Source organism: Pezoporus wallicus, unplaced genomic scaffold (assembly GCF_028554395.1).
Source record: "Pezoporus wallicus isolate ANWC-B61680 ecotype Strahan unplaced genomic scaffold, APGP_CSIRO_Pwel_v1 contig_3952, whole genome shotgun sequence".
NCBI classification, from domain to species: domain Eukaryota; kingdom Metazoa; phylum Chordata; class Aves; order Psittaciformes; family Psittacidae; genus Pezoporus; species Pezoporus wallicus.
The window spans coordinates 5,372,972-5,394,989 of NW_026635034.1; the positions used below are offsets into that span (position 1 = coordinate 5,372,972).

General features: G+C 39.4%; 1 protein-coding gene across 4 annotated transcripts in view; it reads left to right on the plus strand.

The window, feature by feature from the left end:
* Nucleotides 1–541: 541 nt before the first annotated feature.
* IL16 (interleukin 16) overlaps nt 542–22,018 on the plus strand; it is a 31,627-nt gene continuing 10,150 nt past the window's right edge. For 2 of the 4 annotated variants that reach the window (XM_057428468.1, XM_057428553.1), the window contains exons 1-12: nt 544–1,773; nt 10,756–10,892; nt 11,531–11,660; nt 13,805–13,898; nt 14,369–14,511; nt 16,664–16,774; nt 17,389–17,503; nt 17,721–17,794; nt 17,877–18,090; nt 19,143–19,260; nt 20,285–20,417; nt 21,284–21,371. In XM_057428468.1, the coding sequence (XP_057284451.1) occupies nt 1,405–1,773; nt 10,756–10,892; nt 11,531–11,660; nt 13,805–13,898; nt 14,369–14,511; nt 16,664–16,774; nt 17,389–17,503; nt 17,721–17,794; nt 17,877–18,090; nt 19,143–19,260; nt 20,285–20,417; nt 21,284–21,371 (1,726 nt within the window). In that variant the 5' untranslated portion in view covers nt 544–1,404. Of the gene's footprint in view, nt 1,774–9,796; nt 9,907–10,755; nt 10,893–11,530; nt 11,661–13,804; nt 13,899–14,368; nt 14,512–16,663; nt 16,775–17,388; nt 17,504–17,720; nt 17,795–17,876; nt 18,091–19,142; nt 19,261–20,284; nt 20,418–21,283; nt 21,372–22,018 lie in introns of all 4 variants that reach the window. The other 2 variants (XM_057428630.1, XM_057428716.1) reach the window with 2 other exon arrangements.

A 22,018-nucleotide genomic window follows, 5' to 3' on the forward strand; every position in this document is an offset into this window, starting at 1 on the left:
GCAGATTTATTATAAGGTTGGCTTGGCTTTATGATATGAATCTGGCTTGGTCAGAACTTGCAGGCCTCTGTTGTAGTTGTAAGAATCATTTAGAAAATCTGCTTACATTAATTTCTGTATCACCAGTGGCATTTCAAGTACATAGTGCTTACATACCTACTTAATTCTGCATAGAAGCAGAAGAAAAGCCCAAAACAAACACAACAACCCAGTTTGGAGCACAATGTACACACCTTTTCTGTCAATAGTATACCTGAGAAGTGTTTTTCAAATTACATGGATCTTCAATTTTGTATATAACAACTACAGCATCTTTGATTTATGCAAATCCTTACGTTTCAAGGGCATTTTTTCTGGAATGCCAGCATACAGTATCAATTACGTACTGCAAAACCAATCAAAAAGTGTGTGTAATAAACATGATAATAAAAACTAAGTTAGAAAGTCAACGCAACTAGGCTTCCTCTTGCTGAATTTTCAGCACTGACATACCTACCAAAATATTTCCAGAAGACTTTTTCTGAAAGAAAAAGCAAACAGTTTAACAAAGCTCCCCTTTGTTATCTTCACATGCTCATGACTTACAAAAGCTCCAACTTTTGCCATATTTTGACTGAATAGTATTTCTTCAGTTTTCTTTTAATTTTGTATGCTGAATCATACATCGAAACAGACCATTTGTAATGGGACTCTTTCCAATTGATATACTGGATCTATATTCCTTTATAGACTTCAATCCCTAATCAGATATTCACATCTTAAGTGCTTCACTGGATCTCTTTGTTACTGTTAAATGCACGGTCTTAAGTGAGGTCTGGTCTGCAAAGGTAGGAGTTTTATAGCAACCTAACATTCCTTACTCTCTCATGCCTAAGATCTACTTTTGCTAAACCACTTATAAATCAGATGTGCCAGGCAAGGAACTTAACCTCAACAATTTGATTAATCTTTGAATTGCAGTTGTTTCATGAATCAAACTTCAGAAGGAGCTTCCTCTTTCCAAATAATATTAGGAGGATAGAGTAATGCTTTAAAGTGCCTTCCTTTTCAATTTGGGATTTCAACATGCAAATTCAGCAGAAGCCCAAAGTGAGCAGCACAATGGAAACATGAAAAACATTTATTAGAAGCACTCCATTGTGCTTGGGGAGCATGGAAAGAGAATGAAAAGGTGAAGGAGAATTTAGTAGAGCACTGCACAGAAACAGAATTAGCAAGTCATAAGATATCACGTGGCTGTTAGCAGACTGAAAGGCTCTGTTGATTCGATTTATTCATTAGGGCTTTTCAGTAGTGTAGGTTATTAAGTGGGAGAAAGTGGGGTATATTACAACTTACTTTTTATATTTCCTTTCCTGGAGGATATTTAGCACCAGAGAAGCGGAGAAAGTTTCTGAAACTATCATGCCTCATAAATGGGAGAACGATAGGAAAAAGAGCGGCACCACCAGCTCTCTGAAGATGGATAGAAAGAGCAATGCTGGGAACAGGAAGTCAAGAAAGTTTCGCTCCATTTCAAGATCACTTATACTTTGTAATGCCAAAACCAGTGACGATGGGTCAAGTCCTGATGAGAAATACCCTGATCCCTTTGAGAGCTCTACCAGCTGGGGTCAGGAGGACTTTGATTGCTGTCCTAGAACACAAGTGCCATGCACATCAGAGACAGAAGACAGCCCACCTGATCCTCCACACGTGATCACCAGCACAGTCCAGTCCAAAGCTGCAGCAAACGAGAACTGCAACAACATGAGAAGAAAGTTACTCACTAAGGTAGGCAATTTGGTGCAGTATATTGTAATGTTTCCCACTGCAGCAGCTCCTAAATGTATTAATTCATACTTTGCAGGAGTACAAGATTGTACTTCTCTCTTTCAGCCCCTGTGAGCCTGCAGTGTTCCTGCTCTGTATAAACAGCATGAAAATGTATTAGCTTCCCTGCTGTTTTGCTGGAATCAGTGCCTGCTAGGCCACTCTCAGTGTATTCAGACTAGCACAGCTGGTGCTTTCTACCTGCAATATAGTATTCACTTCAAAATATAAAACTGCCACTATAGTAAAGTACATTTGTAAAGTGATGCCAGGAGGTCTCACAAACTGTTTAAGAATGAATTCATAATTAATATTAAGAAAGACACAGGAGATTCAGCAGACAGATGTTCTTTCTCTCTGATTAAGGAAGGAGGTAGTGATGGTTCTAAAATCACCAGCAATAACACTTTTTCCTAGAGATGTAAAAAGTCTTAACAGCCTCATATTACAACACTATTCTTTAATCAAGAAGTAACTATGTTAACCGGAATCTGAATAATTTTTCAGTCTGAACAATGTATTTTAGATGCCTTTAGAAAGTTCCTTTTCAGGAATTATCTTGGTTTTCTGACAATCCTGATTTAGGAAAATATCATATTTTTTTCTACTTCCTCTCTGTCCGTTGGTGTGATGCATGACAGGGACCTCACTGTAGGTACGACACGTCTTTTAGCAGTTTGGGTCCTCATGACACCTCCCTTATTATATGGCTTTTACCTGTGTGAATAGTGGTTAACGTGAAAGAACTGATTCTTTTGCTAAAATATTTCTTATATTATTTATATTATTTTTACAAACCTTTAATAGAAATTGGCTAAAACTAGACTTCTGCATCTAAATATGGAGAGCAGAGTGCCACCGAAAATCAGAATCTTCCCTTACTCCTTGAATTTCTTGCTAATGGTCACAGCACGCAGCTCAATAATCCAAAGGCTGCAGCAGTAAAGAGTTCCGGATATGAGATGTTTCAGCCTCTGGCAAAGTCCCAGCATAAGGACAAAACCAAGCCAACTTTCTATTACATTCTGACAGAAAACATAAATAGGTGACACTCACCCAAGTCCTAGAACACACTCAGTCACGTGCAAAACCATACCACCTCCTCCCTTTTGGAAATAGTCCATATGAACTCTGCTGGTTTCCTTCAGTGACTGAAGAAGGAGCTGCTGCTGTGATGTCCCCTCTTTTAACAAACCTGAAGCACCTTCTCAGGCCTATGTCAGCTGCCACAATCTATTTGCTTCCGTACCTCCAAATACGCAGGGCTCCAATATCTGTTGTGATTGATACCCATATGAAACTACTCAGTATCTTACTGCAGACTGTAAGTTTAGACCATTTGCTTTATAGCTGGCAAGCAGCTCAAATAAGGATCTTGGGAAAAAAGCAAGTCTCATAAGTAATGCCATTGCAGATGAAATACAACTGCTAAGTGTATAAATCCACTCTTAGGCTGTTAGTGTCACTGAACAGGATGGTTCAGGATCATGGATGAGTGTTGACATAAATTAGTCAGCAACTCAGTCTGTTGCAGCAGCATGTGGGTTGCTTCGTGCCACTGTCAAAAATGGGTACATTAAATTCCCTCTCCAGAGCTCTCATAGCAATATAAACCTTCTGAAATGCAATTTGCTAATCTTCCATACCTTCCAGAGTCACGGATCAGTGTGTGATTCTAAAAAGTCTTATCTCAGAATGCTAAATAAGATGAACTTTGGTAACAGCTATACTGACCTTACTCTGTACTACTGTTGCTGAGGCTTTGCCCTGTGGTATGAAACCAATGATCTCTATTTTTCATGTGGCATGAGCCTATCAGGAAAATCTTCATGTACCATGTGTCTTAAAGTGTTTAAGTTTAAACCCTTTCTCTTTAAGAAAGGAGTCAACAAGTATATTTCAAGTCCCAGCATAACACTCGCTCTCCCCATGTGACACTTCAGAAATTCATGATGTGTGACTCAGAGCTGAAGGATCCTTGTCTTTGTTCAGGAAAATTGATTCCATTCTTTCTGTGGTGTTGCTGAGGATATTCCACTATTCTTCTGCTTTCTACTGCCTGCAGTCCTAAAAGCATGACTCTGAAGGTGCTAATAACTCTCACAGAACTGAACCATTTTATTTTTGCTGTCACACTGTAAGGAGAGAAGAATGTTTGAAAGTGCTGCATGATTTAATGTGCCTTGTGCATTTCTTCTCAAGAGCTAAGGGGGAACCTGGTACATCAGTATTCCAAATACTAATTCCTCTCTTCTGTTCAAAAAGCTTAAGTATCAAAGCTTAAGCATCTGAGACATACTCTCATGTATGGAATTCACCATAACCATGAGCAAATCAGTGTTTCAGGACTTATGTATATGTATTAGAGGTGTTTTTTCCTGATTTCAAAATCTTTAGTATCCCAAAGAATATTTCTGTGTCCCTTACTAACAGTCTGAGAAACTAGGTTCTATTTACAATACGGAAATGAGAGCTAAGAGGAGGATTTTTGAAGAGAGAGCACCTATGCATCATGACATCAATTCCTTTCATTTCAGTCTGCAACGGAAAATGTTGCTGTAGCCACTGAGGGAAGCACTGCAGCATGAGCACAACCTATATTAAACTACAGAAAATCACCACAAACACTTTGTTCTTACTGTACTACCTGTAGAAAAGACTTTGAGCTGGAACTCAGATCTTATCTCATAAAAGAGAATTTCAGAAGGCTGAAATTCTGATGATATAACAGCTGGAAGGAAATAAGGTTGAGACAAAACTTAAATAGAAGCTCATTCACCATTATTTAGCAGTTCAATATATTCACGGCAAAAACCTCAGTGCTCCATCCATGTGAACTATGCAGTTACTTCAGACATTTGGATGACCAGATGGCAATTCCCACCCTGCCAAGACATGGCCAGTTTAGTTCACACAGGGCCTTGTGTAACAGTCCTTAGCTGTTATGTCCTACTTTAACCTCAGCCTATCCTACTGCCACAGATATCTACTTCACTTTCCTGCTGCAGTCCTATTCCCAGTAATTTTTTTTTCACAGAAAAGCTGCCACTGTGATGTACAGAGAATGGAATTAAACAGGAGACAATCTGGGGAAAAGGAAATGGAGATGGTAGAGAGAGTGTGGAATTGCAAAGACAGGAAAAGAGAAAACAGTTGGTTATGGGATACTTTAAAGCAAGTGAGGAAAGAAAAAGTCAGGAGCAGCAAAGTACATCACCTAACTACTACCCACTTCCTATCAAATGCCACATTCTTCCTTCTTGCTGTCTCTGTGTCCTCAGCATCTTCTGTGCATTGCATCAGCAGCTTCATTCATCTACCTGTTCTCAGCAGGAAAGCAGCTAGAGATGTTCCCACTAAGGACTATCATTTAATAAACTTCCCAGCCATCTCTCTCCTTCTGCTTGGCTGATTGTACAAGAAAGCTGTAGAAGTACATAATGTGCACACCCAGGAAAAGAGAAGCTGTACCAAAATCTTAGAGCACATAACAACTTTGCCTTGTGAGACAGCACCTGAGAAAAATCTCAGTCCAATCCATTAATCTATACATCCTCTTCAAAGTATTTCATTATATATTCTAAAGATCAAAGATTCCCCTCCCTCCCCCATCTCTAATGTACTGGCAGCAACTATGACAGCAGATGAACAGCCCTTTAATTCATTCGGTTTCTGTGTTCCAGTGTTCACTCATATTGCCTATTGTTCATTGCATCTAGAGCACCCAAAATTACCTGGGTGTCATCTGTTCAGCCAGCTCCTGGACTACTTAGCTTCCAAGATTTGGTGTGCTTAGTCTGGTACAGACAGAGCTGGAAAGTCAGTGTGTCAGTGTATAAACAAGCAGATCTCTTTTATAGTTTACTTCTCACAGAATCAGCTATATTCAAGTGGCCTGAAAGGAAAACATAAAAACACTGTGAGCAGTGTCTGATACCTTGTGTACGAACACAGCAAACCCTGGAAGATGTCTGTGCCTGCTCATGTCCCTACAAAGCCTGAAACTATGCCAGTTGTAGGGAGAACACACAGGATTAGATAATATCAACTCCTTCAGAGAAGAGCAGTCTCTGCTGGGCTCGAGAGCTGCTTCAAGCAACATTCCATTACCTCTTCCTTGCACCACCAATGCCCTGGGAAGCACCAAGAGTTACCAGCCAGAGGGAGTAGTAGCAGTCCTGAAGTAACATCTAGAATACACTGTAACAGGGAAGGGCTGACTACAGGAACTTTGGACCAAGCTGATCCGACTGCATGGTTTCACTCAGTTCTAGAGACTTCGTTATTCTTGCTTCCTTTGGTCCCTGACCCTCTGCTTGAAGGACAAAGATAATTTTTCTCCCTTGGTCACCACAGAATATAATTTCATTAACTCACTTTTATGCAAGTACCAGTTAGCTGGCCCTTTGGTACCAGGACAAGTGTTACAGCAACAGACCGTAAGGTCTCTAACATGAGCCTAAGGGCAGGATGGAAAAAACAAAGCCAGGAGAGGAGACTGCGTTTATTTAGGCATTCATGTGTCCTCCTCCTTTTTCCTACTTGTTCTCTCCCTCTGTCTTCCTGGCCTTCTTGCTTTTGGGACACTGGGGCCATGTTATCTCCAAAGTAAGTTGGGAAAGAGGCTGCTATGCTAAGACAGTGTGTGATGCAAAATGTGTGCCAGGGCAAAGACTCCCAGAAAAACATACCAAAGGCCAAATGATTGGTGAAAAGGTTCATCTGTAACATCTGATATACTGAATCATCTGCCTTGGGCAGAATCTTAATCCCATGCCATGCTTCTTGCATCATCCAAAGGCTTTCTAGCTTCTGCCATTTAATTAATTGCAAAGGGAATATGTTGCTGGGAAAATGAATTACATCTACTATAAATATTTTGGAAAGACCAAGGCATCGTCAGAGTCAGTGGAGTCACGTCGGTTTATGCCAGACAGAATCTGGACTTTCCTCTGCTAAAATAGATGCAGAAGTAAAATGGTTATTGAAGAAAATCCCCAAAGACTGTATTCTCTTACTGTTTCCCCTGGAAATCCCAGCCATTTCACAGTCAGGAGGTCAGAAAGCTAAATGTTTAAATTCATTATTGTACTGTTGTTAGATTATTTTTTGGTCCTTTTTTTTTTTTTTTTAAACCAGCAGTCAATCACCTCATTGTCATACACTTGGTTAGCTGAGTCAAAGACCTTACTTGAACTAGCCTTGTATAATACTTTACTTCATTTCAGACAATCTAACCACTGTGTTTTATGTTAAGAGCACACAAAAGTTTTTCAGTTTTCCACAGATGCCATGGTTACCCTTATTTCTAAACAACATCTGGAATTAGATGTTTTGAGATGGGACTGTAGGCTAGAAATACCTAATGAAAGCATGAAGGGAAAAGAAATCTCTTAAATGGCAGATAGAAAAACATCCTCAAAAGCTTTGCACTTAGCATCACAAAAAAAAAAAAGAGTCGGGGAGCAGGAGAGCTGGCCTGGAAACACAAATTACTTTTCCAGAAGTAAACACATGAAAAATTAATCTACTCTCACCTGTGACAAAATTGCATTCAAGAAGTCTCTTGAGCTCGAGCTTTACTCTTCATTGTGCAGCCAAGCAGATTCAGTTTAAAGACATATTTTGCTTATAATGCACTCCCACAGACTTTCTTCATTTTGTTTTCAAAGCCATGAGTGGATATTATAATGCTGATACAAGTTTCCTCAGAGTCTTGAAGGTGGCAAAAGCCCCTTAATAAGCAGAGAGATATTATTCACTTACAGCAAGTATGTGTTTAAACATATGTCCTAATAAAGACAAGGCAAGGCTGACCTAGAATCCACTTGCCAACTTTATTTTAGCAAATTTTCAGCATTCATTACGTTCAGAGCTACAAATCACTTTTCAGAACAAACAGAACACTTTAAAAAGGAGTAGGATGCAAAATAAATGCTGTCTTTACTCTTGGAACCATCAGCAGTATTTCTATGCATAAAATAATGAGACAGGAAATAAAAAATATTAAAGAACAAAACCCAAAGCAAATTGACTGCTGGCACATGAACTGGTCAAATGTTTATTTTTCTAAAGAACAGCTTTTATTAATTTTCTGTCATGTTGCAATAACTTGGATGTGAATGTAGTGATCTATATCCAGGACCCAAAAAAGTGCAAAAAAAGCATAGATGCTGACAACATACAGATATTTGCCACATGTCCCTCCAGCCCCATAAAAACTTATTCTTTTTTAAAATGATTCACACAAATTAATTGCAGAAAGGGTTGACACACGGAGCTAATTTCAAATGTAGTGCAACTTGGTAAAATGACTACAGATTTAAACAAACATTGTTCCCAAGATTTTTCTGCAGTGTACAACAGATTTAACCTCTAATTTCCTTCTGACTAAGTGCATACAACTTATTGCTTTGGGAAAGAATATTCATATCAGATTTTACTTGGTGTCATTTCACATGTATGACCCAATACAATCCCTAATTTCCCACCTGGCCTGTGCCCCATTGTACAAAATAAAACTCCTTTCCCAAAGGATTTATGTGGTACTGCAATGAAAAACTTCAGAGCCAAACCCACTGCACTTTGTGATGTCCTGTGAAACTGACTGAAGCCAAATAACTTCTGGACAATTAATTATGAGGATTTTTATAAACACCATGAACAAGATTTAGGAATGTATAAGCATGCCTGTGCTCTTAACAGAGAGGAGTTGGGGACAGTCTGAAAAGGCCCAACATTAAGCTAAAATCAAGAACAAAATGAAGAGCTAACAGCTATGCAGATTTCTGTGCGCATGCCTGACCAGTATATATGAGAGGACACATAGCTATTTTAAGGGAGCAGTACGCAATAGTAAAGACTCCTAACAAGAGAAGATGGCAAATCCAAATTTGAGCTCTGACTGCAGAAAAAAAAAAACAAACAATAAACTTTTTAAAAGACTGACTCTATAATACAATTATTCTTTCACTTCAACCCCAATCCATGATCAGCTGACATCCCAAAATACCAACAGAATAATTTCCTACCTTTACTATATATCTTACAGTTCTCATGTTTTTCAACAACCCTACTGAAAACTGTGAGTTTAATGGATGCTTCATGTAAGCAGAATATGGCCTGTAATTTCTTACTGATACCTAAAACAAAGGACCAATGTAAATAAACGGAAAAGGTAGCTCACATATTTTGCTACTCAAGGTCTGAAACTTTAAGACATCTGAATTCTAATCTTTATTTTGTTATCACACCAAAAATTTCAAAACAGTGACACAAGATAAAAAAGAGCACAATGTAGTCCTGACTTCAGTTATGTATTTCCCAAGATATTTACCTTGGGTGAAAAGTAAATATAGAATTCAAACAATCTGGTTTAAGATAGAATTCTGTCCATGCTTATACACTTACCCATTACCCACTAGAAGCACTCTTCATGAACAGAAAAGTCTTCGTAAAATTCAGACACTCCTCATTAATGGCAGACAATCTGGAATGCAAACAAACCCACCGAGTGAGCAGGTCAGTCAATACAAGTATAGCCCTTATCCATTACCTGCTGAATTCAGCCTGCATTGAGCCTAGGGCTCCAAGTTAAATACTTCATTCATTCACAGACTTAGATTTACTCTGGCAAGCTTCAGAATGGGAAATAGGCTTCAACAGTCAGCTCACAAGATAATGAACTTTATTGACATTGCTGTAAATTCGAAGTTTGTGTTTGCTGTCAGTCAGGTATGATGTGATGCCTATTGATTTGTGGTCAAAGGACATAATGATTTTAGCCCTCAGAGCTGGATGAACTCTAACCCCTACTGATGGTGAAGAAGATGGTTACACAGCTTTCCTTGTGCTATTAAAGGACTACAAATTACTGGAAATAGTTCGTGCCACTCTGACCAGGGGACCTGGGAGCAATACAGACAGTTGACCACCACTATGTCTTGTGGCCTGTCCTAACATATGAAATTTGCCTCCCCTTCAGAAATCTATACCTCAGTCATACAAATCTCTTGGGAACAAGCCTGGATCCAGGATACACTGAGAGCCCTCTTCACTTTGTGGAGTATGGAGAGGCTGGCGAGGGCAGAGGAGGTGGGTTCAGTTAGGAGCAGAATGAGTTAATACTTGAATTAGGAGATTTACTAAGCAAATGGAAAAGAAATTGTGTGCTAACTTTCCAGCTTTTCTTGTCTCTTTTATATTTTTAAGCATACGTGCATATGTGCTGCAGGAGTGTATTTTCTAGATGAATGTGCTGTCCTCCACGTGCTGAGTCAATCCATTCCTTGTTTATTTACTCATATGACTTAAGACACTATTTCTCTTTCTGTATGGCCATTTGTTAATGATTCATAACTCTGTTAAAAATGTGCTTGTAATTAGTCCTCCATATGCAACACACAGACTACAGCAACCTCAACCAGTCTGAAGTGGACAAAGAATCTGCACTTTTGCAGACCTCTCTGCTCCCCTGCCTCCTCTTAACAAGGCAGCAGCAGGGGTGGAGCTTTTCGTGTTTTGTATACACTTATTTTCCATTCAGACCTCTTCTGTTTTCCAGAGTATTTCCTTTTCTGACACGTTTATTTTCCTCCCTTACAATAGTTAACGTAGACAAAATTTATCCAGTTACTATGAAAAGTCTATCATCTGTTCTCTTCCCCTCTATGTAAAGGAACACTCTATTCTGATACTTTCCTCTTGTAGCCAGAAGCCACTGAAGCCTTTAGGAAAACAACTTTTTTTAAACACTGACTCAATAACACAATTATTCTTTCACAACTGCATAGTGCTAAAGGCCTGTTCCTGTTCTACTTGGAGGCAATCTGGTTCTAAGAACAAGAGCACTTTCTGTATTTCTTAAAAAGGTTCAAGATAACTAAGTAACTTTTAACATCCTTGGTACATTTTCTTTCATGCAACCTTTCATCTTCTGAATAGGACAGCTGCATCTGCAGGCTATGTGCAACCACAGGGAACAGCAGCTCAGGAATAAAGCTCTCCAGGAGCCCAAAATATGCATCTCTCTGGAAGGGGCTCACTGGCTGCCACGTGCCTGCTGGAACAGCAGCAAACAGGTACAGTACATGTGGAGTCAGCAGGCTTATTAGGGAGCCATTTGTCTGCACAGATTTTGCATGACCAGCTTTCTGTGACAAGCTATGCCTTGAAGCTTAGTTTCAGGGAAAGGCTGAGATGTTTGGAATCATTCGTTACACCACTTCCAGTTGGACAGACAGATCAAGATTCTAGAAAAATAAAACTGTGAACATTCAGGGGTCTAATGCTTCCCAATTACACTAAGAAACAAAACCTGGAAGAATGAAAGACTATACATAACATCAAGTTTTCAAATAGTTGCCCTATTAAAGGGCAATGTAGGATGTCACCAGCCTAGCAATGTAAGACAAAGTTCCTGACAGGGAATAAAGCAACTTGTAAATGCAGGATGCTAAGAGAGGACGAATATTTTGCTGAAATGTAAGCTGTATGTGGAAAGGCAGTCACTGATCACAAGGACTGAGCAGAAGAGAGCAGCAGCTCCTAGCAGGAGGTGGGGTGTACCACACATCAAGACATCTCACAGCACCTCTCTTCAAGCAAAGGAAGGATTGCAGCTGATTCCTCATTTAGTGAGACACATAGCACAATAGTGCCATACCGTTCTTTGTAAAGCAATATGCAAATGTGTTCCTTTTTCTATTTTTTTTTAAAGGGATGGATGTCTGAGCCCAAGGGATGAACTGTTAACACTAAATGGACAATCACTTAAAGATCTGTCCAGCAAAGAGGCTGAATCTCTCATTCACCCAACACGGCTGGTGAACATCATGATGGCTAGCAAAGTAAGTATGAAATTTGTGGTCCCCTCCCACAAGCTGTGGGGTGATTTGAAATTAACTTGAGAGAGAGGGGGAATTTGTGCATCAGGCGTTTGAAGAACATGGTTTTGCTCTTCCTGACAAAATCCCAAACCTCTTGTGGTCAGACTCTGGCGACTTTCAGCATAGCTTTGTTTCCCCAGATAAACAGCTGCTATGGAGGCCAAGCCCCTGGGAAATTCTAGCAAGAGATGTATGACCCCTCCTTTTAGAAACACTTAGCTTGCCAATGTTAATTTTCCATTTGGAAGTTGAGCAAAGACAGAGGTGGATTTAAGGGAAGATCCATGAATCCAGAAGACAGACAACAGGCACTGTACTGAAGTAGTTCTGCGGGTCTAGGATCTAAAAACCTCCCACAGTGAATGTTACTGTTACAGAGAGAGGGGAACAGGAGGCAGTGTTAGCAGGTCAGTAACCCTGGATTATCACCAAGTCTTTCCATGGAAAACCCTTTTGATCTTTCTTTCACGGAGTCCGTTTCACTGGATTAGACACACTTCATTTCAGGCTTGCATTTCAGGCCTCTCATCCGCATCCCAACCAGATGGCACCAAAGGCTTTTTGCTTGCAAATTCTGGAGGAATTCTGGAGGATGATTACTGCACAGAGTTAGACCCCTACCACACATTTACCACTTCGGAGATGATAGAACTCAGAAAGAGATTTGTTGCAGAGTCCAGATCTTGATATTCAAGGAGAAAAAGGCACTTTCTGTTATCTGCAAATGGGTCACACAGAAAGCTATGTTATAATCCTAGGCTGAGAAAGAAATCCTGACTGGAGCTGCTATCAGGTCTGAGTGCGCCTCGTCCTAATACACCAGTGAACTGTCTCACCCAGATGTCTGCTGTATTCTGTCAAGATTTCTGTTTGTTTTCTCTCCTTTAAAAGCCTAAGTGTCCAGAGATGAACTACATTAAACTCCTGTAGCATAGTGCCACCCGAGTGGCAGCCAGGTGACTTGTGCATTTAAAGCCTGCACCAAATTAATTAAGGGTTAATAGCAAATAGTTTTCAAGCTAGCTGGCTTGGCAAGAGAAACACTGCAAAATTGTTTTCAAAATGCCTCTTCTCCGCATTTCTATTTTGAAGAATATCCTAAGGGAATGGGACTGGAAAGCCCTAGTAGGATTTTGCTACTTGACAATGCCTCCACCTGCTGTCGAAGAGGAAAATTATCATTCATTAGTTCTTGAGGTATCTCCAAGTCAGGCTTCTGGAAGAAAGTGTTTGTCTTGTTTGGATCCAGACAGAGTAGAACACATAGATCCTGCTCTGATGCTGCTCTTGTGGCCTTCTTACCCCCTACAGAATATTGCTGAGCAAACCTCTTTTACATTTGGATGTCAGTTTTCATATGCTGTCTGTATTTAGTAATGTTTTTCCTTAAACTGTGATTCCCTCGGGCTCAATGGCATTCCCCATGTTGCAAAAGAAGCAGGACTTTCAGGAACCATACCCATCCAGAAATTATTCCCAACATCAACTCTTATCAGATGTGATAATTTATTTGTTTTCAAACTGTTCTAAAAACCTGCATTTAGAGAGCTGAATGTTTCATCTGCAGATTCTAAAATGCTAGAATTAGTGGCCATATTTTCCAAAGCAACAAAGAGTTTCCAAGTAGAAGGGGCTGAATCTTCGCAAAACACTAAAGCCTAGTCCACAAAGGTTTTTAAGCAATCGGATCATATTTTGACTAAAAAGTATCCCTTTGAAATGAAAAGTTAGATGCCTATCCCCCACGGCAAAGCTGAGGCCTTTCTGAGGTGGTAGAGACCAATGACACAAAAGCATAAGTTATTTCAAGATATTAAGCAAGTATGGCTACAGTTTACCCATACATCAAAATACTTGCCTGTCTGAGCCAACTGGAGATTTCAAATCAATTTCCTGTCCATTTTGCATAAAACCCTGAATCTATTTCTATCTTATTACTTGGGCAAATTATAATCATTTTCTCCTTTATTATCTTGTTGATTTTCAATAATTTATTTTTCTCCATGCTTTTTGATTCAAACTAAAATTTATGCAAGACAAATTAGGAGAAATTTTATTTTCAAGTTTAGATCATTTTCAGCAACTTATTTTTTTATTTTTTTAAGGAAACACCAACCTGTAAGGAAAAGCCTTTCGAAATACAAAATGGTTTTCTGCACAATAAAGCTGCATGTCTACGGACTCGCAGTAACTCAACCAGTAAGTTGCAAAGAAGTATTCTTTTCTCTTGTGATAGTCTGGGAGTGCACAGCACTTCATCGTGTGATGGTACTGCAGTGATGAAAGAAACTGCAGCTGTTGTCCAAATTTAGTCTGGGATCTTTAGCTAAAAATTGCTGATGCATAAAAGCACCAGCTTTTATATTCACAGTCTCCTACAGTCAGATGTTTTGTGCATAAGCATCCAATTTTCTGTATTATATTGTGTTATATATATGTATTATGTAGCTGTATTCTAAATAGGCCAGTGCTTTTTTGGTAGGGAATGTTTGCTTTTTATTATATTTAATATCAATGGCTACCCCCACAGTGAGGATTAAGAAGATCACTCTCTTCACAGAGAGATTTACAAGAGAAAAAACATTTCCAAGTAACATTTACCTGATATGAACGTGCAGAAATGTCCAGCGCCTGAGAAATAACCATGCTTCTCCCCCCATGTCTGTCAGGCATAAACTCGTACTGGATAGGAGAGATGGACTGCACGGTGCCCCAGAAAGCCGTGCCCTTCAGAGACCGGCAGCCCCACGCTCTCCACACCAGCCGCAAATCTCTTTCCCAACAGCTGGACTTCTCTGGAGGCAGACCCCCGGTAAGTGACACAGGAAATCACCTGAAACACAGACAAAACTGCCTCCAACTAGAATGCCTCAACAACCTCAGCAGTCACATTCCCGCCAAAACCTACCTTGCAGACTCAGTCAGGGAAGATGGCACACGTGGCCTCCTCCACTTTTTAACCCCATCCGTCCTCTGTGAGGACTAAGAGTGGCATAGGCTCTGTGCCAGCAAAACGCCATTTTTTCATCATCTTCTCCCTCCCATTGCCGCAGCAGGTTTTACAGTGTGTGTCAGTCCTGCTGCGTGGTTCACACCTCCGTGGTAGCCACCCGGAGCCGCCTCAGAACTCATCCCTGAAGAGCCCTTCCTGAGCGATTTCCCGCCACTGGCTGTGGAGATGCTCCATGCAGGTGGTCATAAAACCCCAGCCTGAGCTTTGGGCCCTGCCACCACGAGCCCCGCAGTCACCTCATGGCTCATAGTGACTGTCTTCAGCTGTGCAGGCTGCAAAAGGCATCCTGCTTTCTGCCCCACAGTGAATCAGACATACTTAAACAACGCCATTAAGGTGAGCTAGAGACTGACAGTCTCTTGCTCTCCAGATGGATGCCAAGTGATTCACAGATGATTGAGAGAGCAGAAGATGGGCAGGGTAGAGAGGGTGTTGGCCTTTATGGATGAAGGTCCCCAAGCTCAAGCCTGGAGTGGGGAGATGAAGGTGAAGCTCCTCATGCTCAGCTGCCACCTCCCACCCTGCCTAAGGCTTGGTGGTGCCTAACTGCTGCTCCCTGCCTTTTCCTGGCCAGTCCCTCACCCTGGGGGCACCTTGGGCTTCCACAGGGTGAGGAGGTGACAAGCTGAAGCACACACCCCAAGCTAACACCACTCATGCAGACACACTGACCTTCAGGGATATGCTGGGCTTCCTGCTGCTTGAGGGTCCTATGTGATACATGCACCCATTGGCTGAAGCTCTTTGGCAGCATCCTGGTTTTGAGCATTGTTACCCACCACACACAGAAATACTAAACACAGTGTCCCACACAGAAGCAAAAGAAAATCAAAAACCTCCGATTGCCCATTCAGAAGCCCAACCATGGAATAAGTAATCAACCTCATCTAGCAGAGTTATGCTTTTTGGAAAGTATGTTTTTAGTATTGCACAGACATTTCCCTCTTAATCATGTTCCCAATCCCATGCTGAACAATTAATCTTGTTTTCATTTCAAAATCGAGACTTATTTTCTCACATATGCAGAAGCTGAAATTCTGGCTGATGTTCCACATGCTTCAACACCTGTTAGTTTCACTTTGCTGCATTACTAAAAAAAGCATTGAACTCTCTTGGACTTGTAACAAGTACAATTAACACTGGCCCTGCTGAACTTCATGCATAGTTAGCTTTCAAATGACTTTTGCCAGTGCTTAAATCAGTTTGCAATACCAAATTTCATGTTCAGATAGGAGGTTTTTATTGAATATTTCCTTAAAGTTTCATTAAAACAGGTCAAATCTCAGGGCTGAAGTTAGGAAATCCACTATTTATGGAATAAAGGGAGTAAAAGCCTTGAGAAATTTCTTACCTTGGTTATCAAGCAAAAAGGATGTGCTTTACCTGTTTCAGCAGTAGAAAGAAGCCTATGTGGTGGCTCAGCAGAGGCAGTACAGGGTAGTTCACAGTCTGAAGAACTTTTGTGAGCTCTATGTTATTTTCTGGGAGAAATACTTGAAAACAGGTTCTCTTTCTCCCAAGAGAAAGTTACTTAGTTGAAAGATGAGGGAAGGAGTTAGAATTTCTTGTTTCTTAGTTCAGTTCTTACAAGCAGATAAAATAATACTTGTTTAGGGCCCCTAATGTCCACAAATGGAATTGCGGCATGGAGAATCGAGGGCATAAATAGATCTTTCTACACCATTGCATCAACTCAAGGGATAACATTCTTAGTTTCACTCTGGCTTAGTTACTATGGGACAATTTCAACGAGCAGTGATGCTCTGAATAACAAGTGGCTTCTGAAAATCAGAGAGAATTGTTTAGGATTTTTTAAGCTTTAATATCTGGTACTATTTATGCCATGTGGTTATGAGGAGGAAAATTTGAAAAAAACAAGTTGTCCTAATATATGCCCAAGAATCTGTGGCTCTGCATTAAAATGATTTGTCTTTTTTTTTTATGTTCACAGGCAATTTCAAGGCCATCTAGGTCACTAAGTACAGCACAGCTAGTGCATGCATCCTGTGGCTCCCAGGCTTCAGTTATCTCAAACATCGTACTGATGAAAGGACAAGGGAAGGTAAGACTGGCACTGTTGGTTTATCATAGAATTTTACTTCATTTCACAAATGTAATCTGCAAAGTGCAGGGAAGTGACTTCAGGTATTAAAGTTGCCAGGAGTGATAAGTTACCATTCAGTTGGTTCTTAACCTTCTAAAGTATCTCTTTGCTGAAGCACAGTCTTCAGGTTCTAATAACACGTCCACATCTAGCTAGCAACACTATCTAGGCAAAGAATAAGTAGATGAAAAGTATATACCTAGGAAGGTCTATTGGTGTTGCTTAAACTTACAACACATTAACAGTTTAGTAGAGGGTGAAACAGAGATACCTCCATGAGATCTCCATCTGTGTGTCTGAAATTAGTAGTAATATCAAAATCTGATATGCTGTTTTTTATCAATCTCATTTATGGAAGAGGAAATCAAGGAGAACAGAAAATTTAATATCTCAAGGCTACCTACTGGTTCAAAGACAAAAAAATTAAACACCTTCCTGTGTTTGACTGTTTCTTCATGTATTATACTATTCCACTGACCATACTGCCCATGTAGGTAACACAGAAGAAACTGCAAATGAAATATTGTAGGAACTGAAAATGGCTCTCACACACTTTTTCTTCAAAAAACTAGGGTTTGGGCTTCAGCATTGTTGGAGGGAAAGACAGTATTTATGGACCAATAGGCATCTATGTCAAAACCATCTTTCCTGGTGGAGCTGCTGCTGCTGATGGAAGGCTACAAGAAGGTGGGAAATACCACTTCTCTCCCTTTTCCCAGTCCAGGTTCCCAAAGAATGATACCTAAAGGCAAATTAAAGTGAAGCTGAAAAGAACCATAAGTCACTTTTACACCTGCATCCGTTACTGTATTTTCAAGACTCCTTTTGAGTACATGTATGTATCATGTAGCCTATTGCACAATACAGTAATAATAATATAGTACAATTTTCTCTTCAAAAACAGGTGATGAAATCCTGGAACTGAATGGAGAATCTATGCATGGATTAACACATTATGATGCTTTACAAAAATTCAAGGTCATGTACTCTCCTTTCAGCAGTTTCTGTCTTTGCACACATGAACTCAACTCATTCATCCATTATCTTTTCTTTCTAGCAGGCCAAAAAGGGTCTTCTGACACTTACAGTCAGGACAAGCTTCAGCACACCTCATTCTGCTTCCAGCTGTCTGTCACCCCACTTGTGCCAATCACTGAGCTCTAGTACATGCATAACAAAAGAAAACAGCTCTTTCAGTTCAGAAAGTGCAGCATTTTCATTAAATGCTACAAAGCCCAATGACAGGGTCATAATGGAAGTTACCCTAAACAAAGGTAAGGGCTAAAATTAATTGAGCACTGACAAACAAGGCACTGATTGACAAAACACTGTTTATTTGCTCTCTGAATGTCTTTCCTCACTAACCTGATTCGTTTTCTGAACTAAGTTTTTTTTACTAGGCTAAATGAGATCTTGGTGCTTGTTAGTGCTAACTACTATCTAGCAACAGCAGGAATTTAAACACCATCTGTCCTCAAGAGCCAATAATTCATTTTTTCCACTAAAGCACTAAAGTCATATTCATATCCTGCATTTGAAAAAGTAAACCTCTTGGCAACAACTACCAATTATCAAGCAGATTATGCAACTCTTACCCATAATTATGCATGCAGTTAATTCCATTTTTGAAAAGGCTTAAAAGCAAATAAAATACTTAACCATTGTAGTTCTTTCACCTCCTCTCCAACTGTCATCATTTTCTATTTATAAACAAACACAGAATGAAATAAACTTTTAAACATGGCAACAAAGCAACGAACAAAACTCTCTATGCAGGAACAGTATGACTTACCAAACACTCAGCATGGGATTTGACATTAAAGTCACTGTCCAGAACAAAGATGGTAAACTCACAAAAATCTTAACCTGCATTATATAAAACAGAAAGGAGACCAAGATGATATAGCAAATATCAACAATAGCCACATATCCTTAATTCTTTTGATAATTTCTTTCCTCTTTTTTTTTCCTACTCTGTCTCCTTCTAAAGTCATTTGAATTCTTCTGTAATGACAGAATGCATTGCACTGTGTCTCTGACACACCAGTAATGAATTGCAAACCAGATCTTGGAACCCCCAAGCAATACTGGTGCGCACTCACTTTAATCAGGGAGTGGGGAGAGAGGAAAAAAGAAAAAAAGGAAAAGAAAAATATCAATAGGAACAACAGCTGATATTGAATGGGAAACATTCATGAACGCAAGACTCTGGTTTGTATAGAAAAAAGTAACTAAATTGAAGAGAGTTTTAAAAAAGGTATTTCCAATGCCTTGATTTGACTGTTTCTTATGTCTTTTTTTTTATTATTATTATCAATTCTTTCAGAGCCAGGTGTTGGCCTTGGAATCGGGTTATGTAGCATCCCTTACTTCCAGTGTATTTCAGGGATTTTTATTCATACCCTCTCACCAGGCTCAGTGGCACATATGGATGGAAGACTCAGGTAGGATGAGAAAGAGGGTCTGTCTTATGCCACAGGTTTTTCATTGCTCTGTTTTATGGTTTTGCATTTGATCTGTTTGGCCAAGAAGTAATACTGCATTCTGGGAGTTTGGAGTTTAAAGCATCTGTGTGCTATTCTGAGGGTTTTAGCATCCTTATTTAGGGTATGTGGGATTTCTGTATATAGCAACCCCATGAAATGATTGTCTGTTGTCCAGGCTGGGCTAACTTTGAAGGTCTTAGACAAGCATACCAAAATCTTCCTGGAGGAGATTTCCAAATGTGAGAAAGTATCCAGAAAAACCCAGACATATGGCATAATCTGCCTTGTTTGAGCCCTAGTTTTTCCTGTTGCAAGCTTCTCAAATTCTATCCCTTCTTACCCAACAGAAATACAGATTTGCTGAAATGAGATATACTGGGAGTGTAGAAATTAATTTTTGTAAGATTTATGACCAATTAGTATTGTAATGTCGAAAATATTTAGAATTGAACAGAACACAGAATTTCTAGTGAAGGCTTTTTTGATTTAACTTCAGATGCCCTGTAACTTTCCTCTCTATATACCTAAGATTTTAGCTGAAAGAACTGTGATTTTTTCTATTATCAAGTTATTAATACATAGCAGAAACATTACATCCTTTCTGATCTTAAGTAACACTAGCAGACCATAAAGACATGAAAAGTGAAGTATTAACTTGAAAGGAAGGAAGGAAGGAAGACGTAGGTGGAAGCAGGAGCTGAGCTGTGTAGAGCAGAAAGATCAAAGACACAGTGTACATAGCTGAGCATGAAGAAAGCTCAAAGGTTGCATGCAACAAGGCACTTAGATCAAAAAAAACTTGCTGTCCAACTCTTTCCCATCTCATTTTCTGTAACAGGAACAAAGAGACATAACTATTTAATCTGTGATCAAATTAAAGTTCAACCACATGAATCTGCTTTTTGTGTATTTTCACATGGGTGAGACAAGGTCTGTTTTGTTTGCATCCTCAGTCTTTTTTCTTTTTTCAATCTCTCCTTAGGTGTGGAGATGAAATTATTGAAATTAATGAAGCTTCAGTACAAAATACAACTCTTAATGAAGTTTACGCTGTGCTAAGCCATTGTGATCCTGGTGCAGTGCAGATTATTATTAGCAGACATCCTGAACCACAGGTAGCACACTGTATTCTTTCTGACTTACAGTAAAGCACATACTGAGAACTAAGACTAAGTTTAACTAAGACTAAGTTAAGAATAGTAGGTGCTAATCTAAATCAGGTGAAAAAACATTGGTAACAAAGATGATAATCTCTCTGCAAACATCACTGCACACAAACAAACCTGAGATGTATCTTGATTATAATCCTGTCAGATTTGAAGCTCACTGGCGACAGCCCTGCATGAGTTTCTGTGCTGTGAATAAGGAGAACACAGAAAGAACATGTAAGGAAGAAAACTGAAGTATATTTCTTATGCAAGAAAGAACTTGCAATAATAATAATTTCAAAGAGGGAACACAACCCCAAAAATGAAAGAAATGCTTATGCACCCATCTTTCAATAGTTAAAATTTATGTCTTGCCCAGCCAACTTTTATAATTAATTCAATAATGAAGTAAAATATTCTTGCAAGATTTTTCTACAAAGTGTTTCCTAACACCAAAAAACATATCAATTATCAACCATAAATTTTCACATATATTATCGTAAAAACATGGTATTAAATTTTATTTTATTGGTAAATCAGGAAATCCACTTTTAATGAAATATGCAAACGAACATCTTTGAAAGATCCCACTTTATCTAAAGAACTGATAGCATATCCATAGATATACTTCACCAGTACTGGAATATATATAAATATAATTGTGTGCACTTACTTAGCTTCAAAATTAATTGATATGTGATATAACTAGATCTGTTCATTTCTATTAGAGTACTTCCAGGTCTTAGAAATTTTTGTGAAAGGAATAAATTCTTAAATGCTACTCATCACCCAGCAGCAATCTCATGAGAGTATAATGGCATGATATTTCCTAGGTGTCTGAGCAACAACTAAAAGAAGCTGTTGCACAAGCTGTGGAAAGCAACAGATTTGGAAAGGAGAGACACCAATGGAGTACTGAAGGTAAGTGCATTCACTGAGATGTGGTAATTCTGACTTAAGCAGAAAGGAACAATGAAACAAAGGGACTCACAGGACAATGCTCCTAACATGCCTCCTAAGATACATTACCAGAGGGAGGAGGAAAGGCCACATGTGTCTGATAGCCAGCAAAAATTTCTGTGGAAGTTTCCTCTGGCTGTTACCCATCTTTTCCAATTCATGGCCTCAGCTTAAAGCTTTTCAAACAACTGTCAACAGGTGACAGGACTATAACAAAGAACTGCATGATGCAGGTGACGTCCTGGGGAAAAATGGCTTGTTAATCCCCTCATCAGGAAAGGCATATGTAATTGTGATTAGAGCTATTTGCCCGGTTCAGGTATAATAGCCTCTCACAGTAACATATTGCAACAATACTCTTTTTAGTGTCCCCATTCCTTCTGAAGGACCATAGGTAACAATCATCATCAGTAAAACTATATTGCTGATTTATATATACACACACATATATATGAAAATGTAGTGTTATTTGCTGTTCAAGAACATAACTGTTGAATCCTTTTCTACAAATGTTTAACGTATACATCATACATTTGCATCAACTAATGATGCCATTTAGCTGCAAATTTTATCAGCTGAATCTTAGAAGCAATGTATCTGAATGGACA